Genomic DNA, 17,742 nt, shown 5'->3' on the forward strand with positions numbered 1-17,742 from the left:
TGTCTACTTGAAAACTGTGCTAAAAAGGAACTCTAAAAATACAGCAGATCAGCAGATATAGCGGTTATTGGTGAATAAATCAATATCAGACCCAAAATCCATTTTACGAGCACTTTCGGACATCCAGTATCGGCCAGGCTCTTATCCTGAGTCTATATATTATGGACTAAAATACAGCTACATGCAAAAACATCATTCAGGGAGCTCTAACATGTATCTAATCTAATCGTCCCTCTGTGTTTCCCATGCCTTGTAGCCTACCCACGAAGGCTACTTTGCTTGTCTGGACATCTGGAGTATCTTCTTGGATTATTTAACCACTAAAATCAAAAGCAGGTTGGCTGACAGAGACAGTGTGTTAAACAGGTACATCTGAACACATGTATGGTTTTTTTTGTGCTAAATTATTTTTTACTTGTCTTATTCTGTAAAGAATACAAATTCATGATCAAACTGCTGATTGGTTGGATAGTTGATGGGTCCAAAATTGTAATATCATTAAATTAAATTGTATTAAATTGTATTAAATTGTATTAAATTAAATTGTAATATCATCAATTGTATCATCTAGTCCTGCCATTTAGAAGTTGATATCTGCTGCTTCTTCCATTGGCACACACAGTCATCTTCTTCCATTGGCACACACAGTCATCTTCTTCCATTGGCACACACAGTCATCCTGCTACGTTTGTCTCTGTAGGTATAAGGATGCTTTGGTGCTTCTGCTGAGGGAAGTTCTGAACCGCATCCAGTTCCGATATAACCAAGCCCAGCTAGAGGAGCTGGACGACGAGACGCTGGATGATGATGTAAGGAGTTAAAACAGCTTCAATATGACTCCAGATGATATGTGTGTACACTTATTTTAAATGATATAACGGGGGGAAACATTAACACACAACGCAGACTTACTTATTTAGCCTCAGATATATAAAAAAACATTGGGACTGCTCTCATGTTGTCTACCATAGCAACAGACAGAGTGGCAGAAGTACCTGCGTCAGAGTCTGGAAGTGGTTGCCAAGGTGATGGAGCTGCTGCCCTCCCATGCCTTCTCCACGTTGGTGAGTGTTTTTTTTTGTTTTAAAAAAAAATGTTTTACCTTTATTTATACAGGTAAAAACACATTGAGCCCCAAGGGTTCATTTTCAAGTGTGACCTGTTCACAGGCATACAACAACAACATCCACCACAAAAAAATACAATACAAAACCTGGCCTACATAGTCTAAAACTGAACTAAAACTACATAGTCTAAAACTAACTAGTCTAAAACAGTCTAAGATAGTCTAAAACTAAACTAAAACTACAAAACCTAAAACTAGACAGCTAAAGAGCTAGGGACAGGGAGGGGTCAGCAATTGGCAAAAGGGAGGGTCAACTCAATTGCAAGAACAAATCATAGACTCGCACTGTATGTCTCTCAGCAAGAGCTTGAAACTGGAAAGAGGGATCAGATGAGACAGTTTCACACTCTGCTGTAAAGAATTCCAAGAGGAAGGGGCTGCAAATGAGAACGCCCTCTTGCCTTTCATGGTCCGGACCAAGGGGATGGAGTATGTCCTGTGTGCGAAGGCCGTAGACGGATTGCTTGCATGACAGGTGGTTAGAAAGGTAGGAGGGGAGCAGACCAAGGATGGATTTGTAAATGAAAGTATACCAGTGAAGGGTTCGTGGATAGAGAGAGATGACCAGTTAACCAGAGAGTATAGCACACAGTGATGCATAAGGGGTTTACAGCCTGTTATAAACCTTAACGTGCCATGGTAAACTGCATCCAGATGTTGGAGAGGTAGCAGAGGCATTCATGTACAAGACATCACCGTAGTCCAAGAGAGGCAGAAAGGTGGCAGCAACCAGACGTTTTCTTGCAGCAGCTGAGAAACAATACTTGTTTCTAAAGAAAAAGCTTAGCTTCAATTTCAGTTTCTTTAGAAGGTTGTCTATGTGCAGTTGAAAAGAGAGGCTGTCGTCCAGTTGAATGCCAAGGTATTTGTAGTTTGGCACAAGCTCAATAGGTGAACCCTGACATGATACAATGTCAGGAAGAGCACTTGGCACCCGCTTGTTATTGGAAAAATGCATGACTTTGGTCTTCCCTGCATTCAACACCAGTCTGAGCTGAAACAGCTGGGACTGAAGGGCATCAAAAGCAGTCTGCAAAGCCTCGAAGGCACGGTTGATAGAGGATGCAAAGCAATACAAGATTGTGTCATCCGCATACAAATGAACAGCAGTATTAGAGATTAATCCTATTTCATTGATATAAATAGTGAAGAGAGTTGGCCCCAAGACCGAACCCTGTGGCACCCCATTGGAAACAGTGAGCAAGTTGGATGAGAGATCACCAAACTGCACAGACTGTTTCCGTTGTGACAGGTAGTTGGTGAACCAGCCAACAGCATGAGGGGACAACCCAATATCAGAGAGGCGCTGGCATAAGATGGCATGATCGACGGTGTCAAAGGCTTTAGACAAGTCGATAAAAAGTGCAGCACAGTGATTCTTCTTATCCAAAGCCTCAGTAATATCATTAACCACTTTGACAGCAGCAGACACTGTGCTGTGCTGCTTCCTAAAGCCAGACTGAAGGGGCGATAGGATGTTGTGTGAATCTAGGAAGTCCTTGATCTGATCGTTAATTGTGTGGTGGCCTGGGAAAACCCTTCACATGGTGGCATTTTGACAAGTTCTCAGCTATTCATAACTGGTTGAATGACTGAGATAGCCCTTTATTTTAAAAAGTTATGAGCATTTTAATGTATCATGTCAAAAAAAGTGAAAGGTGAGAAATGCTGCCCCCATGCTGCCCCCAACCCCTTTCTCCTCCGGGTCGGGGGAGGAGCCTATGCAGATCGGCCGGTCTCGTTTGTCTGCTTGTGATGCGGTGTTAGTCTGCTCGCCTCGTCGGTATGCGAGGGACAGATCCATTTGTGTGTCTTCTAGTTAAGATGTTATTACTTTATGCTTATTGTGAGCATCAGTAAACTGGCAATAACACAGGTGGAAGTATCGTCTCTCCTTTCGCTCATGTGTGCGTGCGTTGCTTAACTGAGAATGAGACACGTTCAACGTGACGTTGTTTCACTAGCAAACTGCCCACCACAAAAACATAAAAAAAGTACTTTCTCTTTTGTTTTCTTAAAATGTTTATGCACCATAATGTAGTATGGAGTTCAAAGTACTAGAATACCACATAATATCAAAATCACCAAAATCGCGATTTCCATCTATTTTTGCTCTTTGCCACAAACGAACGCCAGCGACATCCGACGGGTTTTCCCAGGCCACCACACAAATAGTCGCTCAAGGACCTTGGCTAGGACAGAAAGCTTTGAAATTGGTCTGTAGTTGTTCAAACATTTTGAGTCACCCCCCTTCAGAAGTGGGAGCACAAAAGCGGTTTTCCAGACCTCTGGCATCACATTGTTAGAAATAGATACATTGAAAATGTTGTGTTTCTGTTTGCTCAAACGTTTTGACTGCTGACATGTTGAAGGGGCGCCGCAGTCCAGCCAACTCCAATTGCTCTGATTTCAGTTGCACACTGTCTGTAGACAACATGCAATAATTATTGTCAAAAATCATCACCAACGCATAGAAAACAGTGTTATCGTATTACATGCCTAGGTGTATCCATAAGAACAGAGCATGTGGAGTGGAAAGGTTCCATGTCAACATACCGTCACGTTCATGCCGTTCAGTCACTAATCACACAGAGCTGCAGGCCGGCCGCTGGCACCAACACTATGTGGTTGTTTAGGGCCACAACCGCTAGAGGGGGGCACACTTGCGCCCCCAACAATAGTACAGAAATAAACTAGAACCAATTAACACTAGCTTTGCAGCCCCCGGTGAGAACTTTTTGGAGAACACCCAGGTAGTAAACAAGCTTGAGCTAGGCGTGGTGCTTGTGCTAGCAGAGCGAAGGTGTTGTGGGCGCTAAATGCTGTAGTTGAACACCCATCCTACAACAGCAACGATGGCATAGGTGAGCTTTTTAAAATCTGTTCCCAGATTTCGATATCGCGAAAACGTTTGCCTGTGGTGGTGGACTAAACGTCACGAAAGTTTAGCGGAGCACATCAAGGCTGCATTCGTAAATTCGCTCTGAGAGTGCCGGGACGCACACTGGGTTCAATGTCACAAAGGGACCAAGTCATTTGATTGGACAAGAGACATTCCATGAGCGCTGATCAGATTTTCAGAGCGGTGTATTTACAAACACACCCCAAGAGAGAACTTGTCCGTTCATTCTGATGATGGACATGCAACAGCGCGGGGACTGGTTGAACATTTCAAAGTAAGTAATGAAATATTGACAATTGAATATGTATATTTATTTTGCAGGTATTGGTATTAGACTCACATTTGTTGATTGTTTTCATTAGCAATGCTGTGTGATCTGTTCTGTTGCATATAACAGTTGCATATAGAACAATGACAATGTAAGTTAGCCTATTCTATACATTTCTTGATTCATTTCTATTGATTTCTATTATCAACACAATATTAGATATAACAGAATTATTTCTCAGTAGTGTGTGGACCAACTTGAGTTAATGTTTATTTATTAGCAAGTATTGACTGACTAATTTTGACTGTCACATTCATTGATACTTTTCATTAGCAATGGTATGTCAAAGTAACTAATCAATAGATTATTGATAATTAAATGTTTATTTAGTTGTTTAAACTAGGCCTGCTTAGTCTTTCTTCATTTCCAATGCTATGGCAAAATGTGATCTATTCTGGAAAAATCAGGAGTGTGTGGACCAACTTGAACTGAGGAGCCTGGTGTCCATCTCCATGGATGGGCCCAATGTAAACTGGAAATTCTTCGAACTTCTCCAGCAAGAGCATGCAGAACAGTATGGAGGTGCTCAGCTTGTTGCTGTGGAGAGCTGTGGACGTGGAGTTACATTACACAACTCTGCCAAACCGTATGTCAATGGGGCACCAGTTCTGTTTAGTTATCTTATCTTATTTGAACATGACTATATTTACTGTTGTGGTTGTTCTTATGCTGAACATGAATAAATGTACTTTGCAAGGAATTCTGGGACTTATTTATTTTTTCCTTCATACTTTACTTTTTCTATTAAAAGTGACAATTCTATTAAAAGTGGTCTTAAAAAGGTCTTAAAAAGTCTTAAATGTGACTTGTTGAAACCTGTAGGAATCAGGGCAGAGCTAATGAGTGAAAGAAAGCAAGAGTCAGAGTCAGTACAGTATCCTCAGATTTCAGATGAAGCTCAAGGACAGAGATTCTCAACCTTTATTTGAGCAATAATACCCTTGAGGGAGGGATTTATCGTCAATATTGTCATGGGGGCGCACAGCAGAGTGCTGGCAAACCCCTACCAAGTGACAACATTGACAGTAAATCACAGCCTCAAGGGCATTATTGCTTTTATAAAACAGTTGCACAGCAAATTATAAAAATGTTACAAGAAAACATAGGGGCACTTTAGCCTCATAGTAAATGTCTGTTTACCAAATCCAAGCTTTTGGAGTACACAGTCAAAAGAAGACACTGTCCTATTACTTACGCTGGGCACTATATCTATTTTAGGAATAAAGCCACTATCCCGGTGGCTATAAGCTACTGTAAATTTGCAAGACATTGGTTGTGTTCCAAAATACATTCTTGAGCTCTAACCAGAGCGTACGCCAAGTATGGATATGCTCTAGATAGAGTGCCAGCACTATGAGTCTACATTAATTTGTATGAATATGTGCTATACAAATAAATTTGCCTTGCCAAAGAACACATTTTGGAACATAACTATTACCTTTCCCTCGGGTCTCAGCATGTCACAGGTGCAGATGCAGAAACATGTTTTTCTAAATATCACTGTATACTAAAAACACTGATATTATCCTCTATTCAGCAACAAGCAAGCATTTATACAATGTAATTCGGGGTGCATATGACTGACTATGATGAGGCAAGCTCAAATGAAAAAATATCTCTATATTCTTTTAGACCGTAGATGTTCGTAGAATGTGATTTAATTCCGTTGCAGGAGCCGACAGAAAGGGTAACATTACAACCAGAGGGGCTACTGCTGCCAACCACTACTGCTGCCAATCACTACTGCTGCCAATCAGTAGCACAGGAACCAAATTCCCGCCCTGTTTTGTGTTTTATTGTTTTGTGTGTGAACCCAGGAAGATGGGCCCTGATGGACCTGATGATTACTGAGCTAGCTACATGCCACCTCACCTCACTTCTCTCTTTCTCTCTCTCTTTCTCTCACCTGCCTCAGTTTCCTGTCCTCCGGGAGGACCTGGACGTGTACCTGGGTCTGCAGCAGTTCATCGTCACCACAGGGACGAGTGAGTTACCACCCTGCCGACAACGACACCAGCCTGCCATTTCCAGTTGTAGCCCAGTTAGGCCACGTGACTCAAGTGGCACCAAATGCCCACACTGAATTGTTTGTGCTTGTCAATAGCGTGCCCTCTGAACTTAACTATCGGGCAGTGTTAATTCTGGCAGCTATTTTTAATTTGTTTTGTTTTAGTCTTAGTCATATATCAAATGCTCTTTGGTTTTTATCATATTTAGTCACCTTAATATGTTTTGGTTTAGTCAAGTTTTAGTCAACTACAGGTCTGAGCATTTTAGTCTCATCTTAGTCTTTTTTGTTTAGTCTCGATTTAGTCGCCGAAAACAGATGACATTTTAGTCTAGTTTTCGCCATTAAATAACTGTTCCACTATTAAGTAGCACTGATGTTTCAGCTAGCTTCTTTTGATCTTCATGTAGACATCAAAGTTGTCTGCATTAACATGCCTGCATAAACTACTGCATTGACTTCTATTATGAGTATTAGATTAGAGAATTAGCTAATACTAATAGAACCTAGTTTTGATTGTGCAGACTTGAACAAAAAGTCACTAATCACTAAGTTCTCCCATACTGTGCTTATGGACTAGTATAGTATGTTTATATCAACGGTAATCAAGTGCTTTAGTTGGCGAGCGCACTTAGTGATGGTAAGCACTCGTAATAAACGAGTTGACTCGCTGGAACGAGACAGGCGCGCGAGACCACCACACATCTTCCATATCATACCTCTGTCCCACATGTATTTATCATCATATTTTTCAATATGAAACGGAGGTATGATATGGCCGATATACTGTATATGGAATGGAATGGACTTTATTTGTCATTGCTACAGTACAGGTACCAAACAACGAAATTTAGGAGGGGTGGCTCCCCTGGTGTTAGGAAAGGGGAAAAAAACACATTTTAGAAAAAGCATAAAAGCATAAAATCACAAGAAGGTAAGGAGCTGGTTTACATCAATAAAGGCTATGTACACAATCCACTGTACTATACTGCACAGATAGTCAACTAGGGTTGTCATATTGCACAAAAGTATTTTTTTTCACGTTATTTTAAAGTGTCACAGTTTGCAGGCTTGAAAATGTACATGTTTGTGCCTCAGCACTAGCTGCCATACAATCCGTCCGGACTGTCCTGGGCCCAGAACTTAGGCCTTTTCTGTGTTCAGGGCCTTGACGGCCCTGTGGTAGAAGCAGTCCTTCAGTCTGTTTGTCTTAGCGGCCGGGGTCCTGTACCTCCTGTTCGAGGGCAGCCTGACAAAGTGTACGTGCCCAGGGTGGGTCGGGTCCCTGGAGATCTTGGAGGCCCTCCTGAGACAGCGTGTGTTGTACAGCTCCTCCAGAGAGGGGAGGGGGGCGCCGGTGATCTTCTGTGCTGTTCTCACGACTCTCTGTAGCGCGTTTCTCTCCGCTGTTGTGCAGCTGTGGAACCAGTTGCAGATGCCGTAGGTGAGGATGCTCTCCACTGCGCCGTGGTAGAAGGCCACCAGTATCTCCTGCTTGTTGTGTTCTTTCCTGAGGCATCTCAGGGTGTATAGCCGCTGTTGTGCCCTCTTGATGGTGCCTTTTGTGTTGTCCTTCCAGGCCAGGTCATCCCGCATGTGATGTCCCAGGAATCGGAGGGTTGAGACTCTCTCCACGCTCTCTCCGTCGATGAGCAGGGGCTGGATCTCGGACTTTTTCCTCCTGAAGTCTACGATGAATTCCTGGGTCTTTGACTTGTTTAGCAGCAGGTTGTTAACCTTGCACAGCTTGCTCAGTTGCTCTACCTCATCCCTGTACGCCGCCTCGTCCCCCCCCGAGATACATCCCACCACGGTGGTGTCGTCTGCAAACTTTACGATGTAGTTGCTGGGGTGGACGGGGGTGAAGTCGTGGGTGTAGAGGTTGTAGAGGATGGGGCTTAGCACGCAGCCCTGGGGGGACCCAGTGCTGAGGCTGAGGGCTGTGGAGGTGTGGGGGCCCACCCGCACCCTCTGGGGGCGGTCGGTCAGGAAGTCCTTGATCCACGCACATATAGAGTGTGATAGACCCAGGTCTAGTAGTTTGGTCACTAGCCTGTCTGGAAGGATGGTGTTGAAGGCGGAGCTGAAGTCCACGAAGAGCAGTCTCGCGTAGCTGTTTCCCCTCTCCAGGTGGGATAGAGTGGCGTGGAGAGTCGTCGCTATGGCGTCCTCTGTGGACCTGTGGGCTCTGTAGGCGAACTGGTATGGATCCAGGTTGGGCGGGAGGCGTGTGAGTATGTGGGCCCGGACTAGTTTCTCGAAGCACTTCATGATGATTGGTGTGAGTGCCACCGGGCGGTAGTCGTTTAGGCAGCTCACCGTGCTTTTCTTCGGGACTGGGATGCTAGTTGAGGTTTTCAGGCAGGGTGGGACGGTGGCCTGGGACAGGGACTGGTTAAAGATGTTGGTGAAAACCCCGGCCAGCTGGTCGGCGCAGTCTCTCAGCACCCGTCCCAGGACGCCATCCGGCCCCGAGGCTTTCCTGGGGTCCACCGCCTTCAGTACGCGTCTCACCTCATGCTCTGTGAGGGTGAGGCTGCTGAGAGCTGGAGAGAGTGGTGTTTGTGTTGTGGTTACCTCCGTTCGCCCCTCGTCGAACCGGGCGTAGAAGGTGTTCAGCTTTCCCGCCAGCAGGGGGTCGTCCTCTGCGGCTGTGAGCCTGTTGGCTCTGAAGTTTGTCATCTGCTGAACCCCCTGCCACATCCGCCTGGAGTCGTTGCTCAGGAGGCATTCCTCAATCTTCTCTCTGTGCTCTGCCTTGGCCGCTTTGATGCCGCGCTTTAGGTTGGCCCTGGTGGAGCTGTACAGCGGTGTGCGCTTCCCTGCGAAGAAGGCGTTGTCCCTCTCATTTATCCGTTTTTGGACCTTCCCAGTCATCCATGGCTTCGTGTTGGGGTAGACCCGGACCCGTTTGTCCACGGTGACTGAGTTGGTGCAGTTCACTATGTGGTTCAGAACCGACGACGTGTACTGTTCCAGGTCCTCATGCTCATATTCCTGCCATAGGGTGTCATTTAGGCAGATCTGCAGTGGAGCGGACCCTTCTGGCCAGGTTCTGACAGTCTTAGTGGTGATGGGAGCACTTTTCCCCATTGTAGTGTATGCAGGGATCAGGAGGATTGACACATGGTCAGACATGCCTAGATGAGCTAGCGGACTAGCCTTGTAAGCACGTTTGATGTTGGTGTATACCTTATCCAGTGTTTTTTCTCCTCTCGTTGCACATTTTACATGCTGATAGAACTTGGGTAGTACTGCCTTCAGGTCGACATGATTAAAGTCCCCCGCTATGATGTGAATAGCCTGTGGATCAGTGCTTTGTTGGCTACTAATGACTTCATATAGACGCGCCAATGCTACTTTGCTGTCTGCGCTAGGCGCTATATACACACATGTAATTAGCACCGCGTTAAACTCCCTAGGGAGGTATGTGGGTCGGCATTTAACATTCTATATATGTGTGGCGGCCTGGGAAAACCCTTCACATGGTGGCATTTTGACATTTTCATTTTTTTATATTTCCATAAATTAGAAGTTCTCATCTATTCATGACTGAGATAGCCCTTTATTAATACAAATGATGAGCATTTTAATGTATTATGTCAAAAAAAGTGAAAAGTTAGAAAAATTGCTTCCAACATTCCATTTGCTCCAGTACCATTCTGCAACATTCTACAATCATTCAGCTTCAGCACTTGGCTTGTGTGTGTGTGTGTGTGTGTGTGTGTGTGTGTGTGTGTGTGTGTGTGTGTGTGTGTGTGTGTGTGTGTGTGTGTACAGCCAGTCTCTTGTCTCTCGTCTTACTCCATCCCTATTGGATAGGTGAAAAGTAAACAGGAAATGTTTTAGTAACATGTGAGAGTATCTTTGCCGGCATGTCTTATAGTTAGCCTAAGACTTTTTAAAGAATCTCGCCGGAGAATAACAAGTGATGTAGGCGATCATTTCCCAATGGATTTGTTGATAGCTGACCAGATCGACAGCTACGTGTAACTTTCACTCACTTCAGTCATAGTAAGTGACAATCTCCTACAGTCTTGATGCAACACAGCTGTTCAGCCGTCATTAGCCTGCTATGGTTGGTTGGACTGCTTGTGATGCGGTGTTAGTCTGCTCGCTTCGTCGGTATGCGAGGCACCGATCCATTTGTGTGTCTTCTAGTTAAGATTTTATTAGCCTACTTTATGCTTATGTTGTGAGCATCAGTAAACTGGGAATAACACAGGTGGAAGTATCGTCTCTCCTTTCGCTCGTGTGCGTTGCTTACGAGCAACGTGACGTTGTTTGGCTAGCAAACTACCCGCCACAAAAACATAAAAATAAGTACTTTTCCTTTTGTTTTCTTAAAATGTTAAATTATAAAAATCGCCGAAGTTCTAGTAGATCGCACAACCAGGGAATCGCCGACGTGTGAAAGGGAGCTACCCGGGAATCTACCGGCATTTGGCTCATGTGTGAATGGCGAAAATGCCTGGTCGGCCCAGCTTGGGATTCCATGGAAATGACAGGGACTGTGTGTATTAATAAAGGGCTTTAAGTTAATGTGAGCCCCTCATTTAATGGCTGGTTTTCATCTCTTTCCCCAGACAGGATCCTTTACAACAATGTTGGCTTGACTAACATTAACATGCGACACACATGCAGAGCTTTTTCTAAACAAGAACAAGCTAGGTTAGTGCTAGGTAGTTAGACTCGCGTTATTTCTTACCTGGATTTCCTTCTGGAAGATCTTCAGATGTTGTTTTAGATTAGTGGTGTTTGTACCCTTTTACCCTTTATTCGGTGGCCGCATTTCTCCCCGGGCTGAGCGGGCTCCCCCTATCCTCCTTGTGTTTCAACAATACATTCAGTAGCTCCTTGGAGCTCGATATATGTAAAGTATGCCCAGAGGTCCTCTGTTCGTCTTCTTCCTAACCCTGTGCATACTAGCCCACTGAGATCCTGTCACCCCGCCATTGTTCCATTAAAAGCTCCTGTCGTGTCCACAGATCCACAGTTAGCTACTGCCACCAAACTGAAACTGGCGCGTGAGGAAACGAAGCGCATGCTTTGGAAACGGAAATGCTGCAATAATAGTAAATGAATTATTCTAAAAGTTATAATTATTTAGGCTGTTCTTGTTTTAGGCAACGAAAATGAAGAGAGATTTCAGAAAGGTTTTTATTTTGTAAACTACATTACAAGTAGTATGGTCAGAACCAGGTGAACCAGGCCAGAACCAGGCGTGACCCGGTCTACTGTGTGGGTTAGCCTGCTGTGGACACTGTGTCAAGACCAGAACCTTGACCCACCTGAACAGTCTCTTCCCCATGGCAGTGGGCCTCACAAACAAGCCCCCTGCCTCTCATTGTACTCTGGGACTTCCACCGCACCCCCGCCACACACACACATACAACTGACAGTGTCATTTATATTAGTTTTAGCCTACATAATTATTGTTCTATTGCCCCTTTTGCCATTGTCTCTTGAAACTTTTTGCTTATATATATAATTTTTTTTATGTCCTATGCACCAGCCTCACCAAGTCAGTTTCCTGTATGCAAGTATACTTTGCAATAAAAAAAACAATTCAGATTCTGATTCTGACACAACCCTTCTGTTGATCACAGGTCGGAGGCTGAACATCACAGCGGAGAACGACTGTCGGAGGCTGCACTGTGCCCTGCGGGACCTGAGCTCTCTGCTCCAGGCCGTGGGCCGGCTGTCGGAGTATTTTATCGGCGACGTCTTCGAGGCACGCTTCAACGATGCGCTAGCAGTAGTGGAGAGGTTGGTTTGCTTTCTTAGCCAATGGCCATGAAGGTGCAAAACCATTTTGGTTCATTGCCCCCCCCTTGCCTTAGGCCTTCAGCTTTGGTGTTACCGGATCTGAAAGGACTTTTTTTGCTGTCAGCCAAATTATGCAATATAATATCCCTTGCCTTACGGGATAGGAATACGTTTGGGATTTCTTGACCAAATGTAAATGTTTCACGTTGTTGCTTATAATGGAACAGAGCTGTGGCAACGTGAACAGCAGTTCCAAAGACGCACAAAAGGTTTCTGCATTCGTTTCTGGGATAATCATAAGATCATATTAGTGTTATGCATTAAGAATACATGTATTGTCGTTGTTGTTGTTGTGTATGGCATTCTTTGATGAAAACAACTGTATTTACTTTACAGTGCTGGTGTCCATAACATTTTTAAAACTGAAATTGAAAGCCTAACCCTGTCGCTTGTATGACATTTGTCCATTTTGAAGAGGAAGTTTGTGTAAACGGTCTCTGATGGGTGTTCTCTAGGTTAGTGGAGGTCACATGCTATGGCTCTCAGATCAGCCTTTACGACCTGGAGACTGCAGTGCCTTCTGTCCTCAAGCCTGACCTCATTGATGTGTGAGTAGAAACCATTGGATTGTTTTATTTTTTATTACTTTTTATAGGTGCAAAAGTTGCTCAGTTAATACCCACATACCCATTATGGATATAAGACTAGGATAGACTTTTTATATACTATAAATACTTAGTTTAGAGAATTCAATCCTGTTGGTCAATGTAACTATAGTGTGTGTGTGTGTGTGTGTCTGTCTGTGTCTGTGCGTGTCTGTGTGTGTGTCTGTGCGTGTGTCTGTGCGTGTCTGTGTGTGTGTGTGCGTGTGTGTGTGTGTGTGTGTGTGTCTGTGTCTGTGTGTCTGTGCGTGTCTGTGTTCCAGCCATGCCCAGTCTTTGGCAGCGTTGCAGGCCTACTCCCATTGGCTTGCTCAGTTCTACAGTGAGGTCCACAGGCAGAACCAGAGCAGGTTCATCAGTCTCATCACATCTGCAATGGAGGCCTGCGGCCCACTCATCACTGCCAAGGTAGTCACACACACAGACACAGATATGAGCCCACTCATCACTGCCAAGGTAGTCACACACACAGACCCAGATATGAGCCCACTCACCACTGCCAAGGTAGTTACAGACCCAGATATGAGCCCACTCGTCACTGCCAAGGTAGTCACACACACAGACCCAGATATGAGCACACTCACCACTGCCAAGGTAGTCACACACACAGACCCAGATATGAGCCCACTCACCACTGCCATGGTAGTCACACACACAGACCCAGATATGAGCCCACTCACCACTGCCATGGTAGTCACACACACAGACCCAGATATGCCAGCCACACTCATGTACTGTACATACACGTGTATGTACAGTACACGTGTGTACACACACCTCAGAAGTTTTAATGGTTGTTCAATAAGCTTCAATTGTTGCTGATCATTTAGTATAGTTCATATTATAAGGTTACTCTGGTTTAAGTTTACACTTTACCTGTATTTTCTTAAAACATGCATCATAAAATAGCACTCGTAATTAATTTACACCTTTGTTTCTTCTTTGTACATAGTGCTTGTTTGAATTAATAACAGTTTTGTTGTTTACTGTTGTGTTGAATTATTTTAAGTAAGTAATAACAGTGTACATTGTTAGTACTTACAGACATTTTTAATTCAACATATTTCCATTGCAGCTATTCACAAGAAATTTAGACCAGACATCGATATGAACTCAATAAAACTACACAGCTAAAGGAATTGTAACATTCCAATCCATAAAAAAGCTCTTTGCAATAAAGTGGAATGACACATGAAAAAAGTATTGAACACAGTAAGAAAAAGCACTAAACCAGCTTTAGCTGTTTATCATTAGAATCAGCTGGGTTAGTGCATGTTGGTGGGTAGGTACTTCCACTCTTTGAAAAAACGGTTTCCCACCTCTGATTGCAAGTAAACAAATAATTGTTACCAACCTTTCCTGCAAGAAACATGTCATGATGGGTAGAGACAAAGAGCTCTCCCAAGACCTTCGCAACAAGATTGTAGGAGCATAGTAATGGCACTGGTTACCGACGGATTTCTCAACTCCTGAATGTTCCTATAAACACCATTGGAGAAATGATCCTGAAGTAGAAGGAACATCAAGGGCCACGCACAGGAGCTCCACGCAAGAGTTCTGACCGGTTAGTCAGAAGAGTAGCCCAAGAGCCAAGGACCACTCGAGCAGAGCTCCAGAAAGACCTGGAAGCAGCGGATACAGTTGTCACAAAGAAAATAACAGGCAATGCACTCCACCACGTGACCACCCACAGATGACTCCATTACTGAAGAAAAGGCACGCTGAAGCTCATTTGAAGTTTTGTACAGAACATTGGAGAAGCCTGTAGATTACTGGGAGAATGTTGTCTGGTCAGACGAGACAAAGATCTAACTTTTCGGGAACAATACGACATACCATGTTTAGAGGGAAAATGGCTCTGCATATGATCCTAAAAATACCATAACTACAGTGAGATTCGGATGTGGAAGCATCGTGGTATGGGGCTGTTTCTTTTCACATCATGCTGGTGGAATCCATATTATCAAAGGGAAGATGAGCCATGTGCCGGGAAATTCTTGATAAGAATCTGTTGCCCTCCACCAGGATGATGAGGATGAGACATGGGTGGATCCTCCAGCAGAACAACGATCCAAAACAAATGGCAAAGGAGACCCTCAATTGGTTCAAGAGGAAGAAAACAAGGGTGTTGGACTGGCCTAACATTTGAGAAAGGAACTGCAGATCAAGATCAACCAGCAGGTGCCCCGGAGTCTTCCAGATTTAAAGACTGTCTGTGTTGAAGAAAGGGCTGAAATCCCACCTTTTTTTGTACAGGTCTTGAAGCTGTCATTGGAAACAAAGGCTTTTCCACCAAGTATTAAATACATTTCAGTTAGCTTGTTAAATACTTCTTTCCTGTGTCATTCCCCTTTATTGCACATAACTTTTTTTTGTTATGGATTGGAGTGTTACAATTTCAACTGTGTAGCTTTAAATACCAATGTCTGGTCTAAATTTCATGAATACTTATTTCCCTCTTATTTCCTATTTTGCCAGGTAATACCAATTAAATGAGGCCTAAAGTGAGGGTTAGAGTGTTGCCAAGAGTGTGCTAATCTGGGAAGCAGACTCAGACACTCCTCCTTTCTTTTAGGTACCTGAAAAATTGCTGCTGTCAGCGTGCCATCTTATGGTTTCCATGGCCACCACAGTGCGACCCGTATTCCTCGTCACTTTGCCTGCTGTCCAGAATGTATTCAATCTCATCACAGAGAACCAGGTTCACAGGCTACCCCAAGAGGTCAGTGCGTGCCATTGTATTGCTTGTGCACTTTGACAAAGAAAACTCAGCTTCTGTCTATGCTACAACCTCAAATTGGCTAATGCTGATAAATGATAACGCTATAAACTACAACCACAGCATGTACTCTTTCAATCATGATCATGATAACTTCCTTTTTATAATAAAGCTTTGATGTTCATCAAAAGTATTCATCAAGTTGCTTGGTTCTCATGGGTTTTCCATTAATGATTAATATAATGGATATACTATATCATAGACTCTAAGTATTTCACCGTGTGTCAGGTAGCAGTCTGGTAATGTTATTAGTAAAAAAAAAAAACTGGATCTCTGGTCCGATGACACCCAGCCATTTTGCACTCACCTGATTGGTCGTCATGCTGAGAAGTTTGCACTCATTTAAATAATGTTCAGACAGATTTCTTTTTTTAAATCATGGCTCCGCCCAGCCTACTTAGCTCAAGCACAATCCCATCACTGTTGGCACACTATGTCGTCACTAGGGCTGGGTATCGCCACTGATTTCCCAAAACGATTCGATTCCGATTCACAGCTCCCGATTCGATTTTCGATTCGATTCCGATTCGATTTAGTTACAATATCAATTTTCCTTGAATATGAAGAGATTCTCAGAACTAATGCTATAAATGGTTCAAGGAACCCTATAACATGTAGCATTGTTAAACATATCAATGTTTACATTAAGCATTTACTCCAAAGCAGTTACATGAATGTACTTCTTATTGGAACATAAATGAACATCATTGACCAACATTTTGCTAAATCAGACACTACAAAAAGTGCTTTTTAACGTGCTTTACTGCAGCCAGTGTAAATAAAGGGGCTACAAACATAGCCTATCGGTAAACAAGACATCACATATCCCTCAGGACTGTCTCAAATAGCTTATTTGCATAATATATATGTATATATATATATATATATATATACAAAATAAAAATGTGCAAAACTCAAACGAAAATAGTGCAATAGATGAGGGTATTTTGGGGAACAAAAAAACACATTGTAAACCATAATGTCCATGAAACTAAAGCCCTTCATTACTGCTTTCTCACTTTTTGGAGATTGGATGATTTTATTCAGGAATAAACATAATTGGAAAATCAATGATTATTAAAATACTGTAGTATACAGTAACAATAAGTTAGTGGAAACACCACAAATCTACGGAACCACTTATTGAGGCATCACCCTGACGTGAAACATGGAAAAGATGATCCGAAACAAGCCTCGCTGATAAAGTGGCAAGTGATTGTCAGGTACGAGTCCATTGCTCTGGATGTCCAGCTGTCACACGTTATGGCAACTCTCTCTGCTGGCTGGAGTGAAGTTGCGATGTCACGTTTCACCTGCGCGGACATGTCTGGGACTATCACTTCACTCAACTGTTTGCGTGTCGGTAACACGTAGCGTGGTTCTAGTACACTGACGACACTGACGACGCTGTAGTAATTTGTTGGGCACGTGGAGAATTTGATTGTAATTTGCAACCAAACGTCTTTATCAGCGAGGCTTGTTTCGGATCCGCTTTTCCATGTTTCACGTCAGGGTGATGCCTCAATAAGTGGTTCCGTAGATTTGTGGTGTTTCCACTAAATGTAACCTCCACTGCGCACAGCTTGCATATGGCTTTGCTTTTGTCCTGCTCGTCTCTATCGTCATAATTTTTACATCCAAAATGCACCCAGACATCTGCCTTTAAGCCTGGTCGTTGCGTGAGATATGATAAATTCTTGTAGCGCGAGATCTGGCCACGAGATCTCGTTGCGGGTTGAAGCTGCAAGCAAAAAATAAATAATGAAAGATCGATCTCGGGATTTATGAATCGATAATCGCTCATTCAATGAAGATCGATTCAGAATCGGGAAATCGATTTTTTTAACCCAGCCCTAGTCGTCACTGCACATTGGCTTGCGTGCCTTCCATAAGAAATCAAAGGAGGTGATGCACTGCCCTGCGTAAGTAATCAAATCAAATCAAATCAAATTTTATTTGTATAGCGCATTTCTTACAAGATGCAACTCAATGCGCTTCACACAATGAAAATGTTCAGTCAATCAGTCAATCAATCAATCAATACTGACAGAGCCGCGAGCAGGCAAAAGTAAAAAACCTGTATACTATGTAGCCAGGAAAAAATTCCCTTGCAGCCCTCTACCAATAGAGCGACTACTAGCCAGTTTGCTTACCAGTACCCAGCGGTC

At 43.5% G+C, this 17,742-nt stretch overlaps 1 protein-coding gene across 1 annotated transcript in view; it reads left to right on the plus strand.

Moving 5' to 3' along the window:
- The window catches only part of xpo6 (exportin 6), an 84,277-nt gene that overhangs the window by 38,840 nt on the left and 27,695 nt on the right, over window positions 1-17,742 (plus strand). The window contains exons 10-17 of the mRNA XM_080524348.1: window positions 257-366; window positions 701-809; window positions 972-1,064; window positions 6,272-6,341; window positions 11,974-12,133; window positions 12,649-12,741; window positions 13,059-13,203; window positions 15,371-15,517. Of these exons, the coding sequence (XP_080380474.1) occupies window positions 257-366; window positions 701-809; window positions 972-1,064; window positions 6,272-6,341; window positions 11,974-12,133; window positions 12,649-12,741; window positions 13,059-13,203; window positions 15,371-15,517 (927 nt within the window). The remainder of the gene's footprint in view (window positions 1-256; window positions 367-700; window positions 810-971; window positions 1,065-6,271; window positions 6,342-11,973; window positions 12,134-12,648; window positions 12,742-13,058; window positions 13,204-15,370; window positions 15,518-17,742) is intronic.

This window comes from Nansenia antarctica (genome assembly GCF_963989245.1).
Source record: "Nansenia antarctica genome assembly, chromosome: 2".
Classification (NCBI taxonomy): domain Eukaryota; kingdom Metazoa; phylum Chordata; class Actinopteri; order Argentiniformes; family Microstomatidae; genus Nansenia; species Nansenia antarctica.